Genomic DNA, 1,536 nt, shown 5'->3' with positions numbered 1-1,536 from the left:
TCATGTTTAAAAATAATTGTCTTGTTTTAATAAAAACACCATTTAAGTACATTGTATAAAAAATAAACATTTTTTTCACATAGTGTGACATTGTAATATACAATACAGTTTGTCGCTCAGGAATCTGAGAAAATTAATGACTTTTCTTTATAAAATGTTGAATTTCGACATGTTTCACAAGAAAACTTATTGAGCAACTACACAACAGGCAAAGCTGTTTGCAGTAACTGCCATGGTCCCCTGGCTAACACAGTCTATTCGGACCCAATCGTCTCTGAGATCCGAGATCTCGAAATGGATCGAATGCCTTGAGTGACAGTTCCTCGCTTCTTTAGAATGTCCATCGAAAGTATTTTCTAGCATGGGAGTTTGCAACTTCCCTACTTGGCTCAAGGTTTGGTAGTGATAAAATGTCACATAATGTAACCTTGTTCATTCATAGTGGTGGTCGCTCTGGAATGATGGGTCGATACTCCGAGAGGTCTAGCGGCACATGATTCTGTCATCCGAGCATCCATTCTGGAAAGAGAGAAAATAAAAACGATTAGGTCAGTGTTTGCAGTGAAATGATTTGCCTACTGAAACGCATGTGAAACTGAACATAATTTTGCACAGTTATAAACAAACCCATTTACGCACAGTTAGACTTTTCTTATTACTACTAACAGTTAGATCAGAAGGGAGACACTAGGTAGCTCTTGTAAAAACTCATAAAGACGTGTCAGAGTGATATTTACCTCGACAGTGATGCTGGCCAGCTCTGCGTTCAGGGTTGTCAGAGGTGTGCGGGGCACGCTGCTCTGCTGGCGGTTATTTTCCGGCTCGTCCAGTTCGACCTGCAGGTCCCAGATGTAGTCAATGACGTGTTGGAGGATCTCCACCTTACTGGCCTTCTTGTTGGTAGGCAGAGTGGGGACCAGCTCCTTCAGCTTGCTATAACAGCTGTTCATGTCCTGCAGAAACACGGTCATCTGCTCGTCCAGCAGCGGGATCTTACATTTGGAGATGGAAAGGCTCTGGTCGGATAGGCACCGCACCATGTCCTTGCCTCCAACCTTGCTCTTCAGTGCGCAGGTAGGTCCGACAACCTTCATATTGGCTGATATTGTAGTTTCCAATGATAATGAAAAGATGGTGCGTAAAAAGATAAGCGAAGGCTCCAAACGTCTTGTTAGTAGTCTTGTGAATGTTGTCTCAGTGATGTTGACAGTTCTCAACAACGCACGAGTGTACAGCTTTGAATTTATAGTAGACTATTTGGGGGCGCCCACAACTGTCCTGTTTGCAGAGCAAGGGCCAATAGCACTGCCGTTTTAGCGCTAGAAGGACGGCTCACAAATGCGTTATTGGCCAATGGGAGCGCGCGCTGGTTATCAGGATTTACATTCTGTTTGAGGGATGCTGTTACAAATCGAAACAAATTTCTGTCTTTTTACGGGTGAGATGTGGGAATCCAGCTGTCCATGGTTTAGGGACTCTGCAGGTGTAGAGTTCCTGGGGACACTCAAGGGGTGGTGTTGTGTATGTGTGCTGTGT

The 1,536-nt window shown here is 44.0% G+C and overlaps 1 protein-coding gene across 1 annotated transcript; it reads right to left on the bottom strand.

Annotated features, from left to right (window-relative positions):
- LOC139556985 (DNA-binding protein inhibitor ID-1-like) lies at nucleotides 1–1,235 on the bottom strand. Its single transcript, XM_071371223.1, has 2 exons — nucleotides 738–1,235; nucleotides 1–519 (listed from the first exon to the last, which is right to left on the bottom strand). Exons 1-2 carry the CDS (start codon nucleotides 1,092–1,094, stop codon nucleotides 484–486), a joined length of 393 nt encoding a protein of 130 aa, XP_071227324.1. The 5' UTR covers nucleotides 1,095–1,235; the 3' UTR covers nucleotides 1–483.
- Between the last annotated feature and the right edge of the window lie 301 nt (nucleotides 1,236–1,536).

The sequence above is a fragment of the Salvelinus alpinus genome, chromosome 2 (genome assembly GCF_045679555.1).
Source record: "Salvelinus alpinus chromosome 2, SLU_Salpinus.1, whole genome shotgun sequence".
Classification (NCBI taxonomy): domain Eukaryota; kingdom Metazoa; phylum Chordata; class Actinopteri; order Salmoniformes; family Salmonidae; genus Salvelinus; species Salvelinus alpinus.
The sequence above is the reverse complement of the archived record's forward strand: the minus strand, read 5'-3'. Positions and strand labels throughout refer to the sequence as shown.

Excerpts from the sequence above, each read along its gene's own strand:
- LOC139556985 (XM_071371223.1), bottom strand. The coding sequence starts at position 1,094 with ATGAAGGTTGTCGGACCTACCTGCGCACTGAAGAGCAAGGTTGGAGGC. Across the intron at positions 520-737 it reads TGGCCAGCATCACTGTCGAG|AATGGATGCTCGGATGACAG; the intron begins GTAAATATCACT and ends CTCTCTTTCCAG.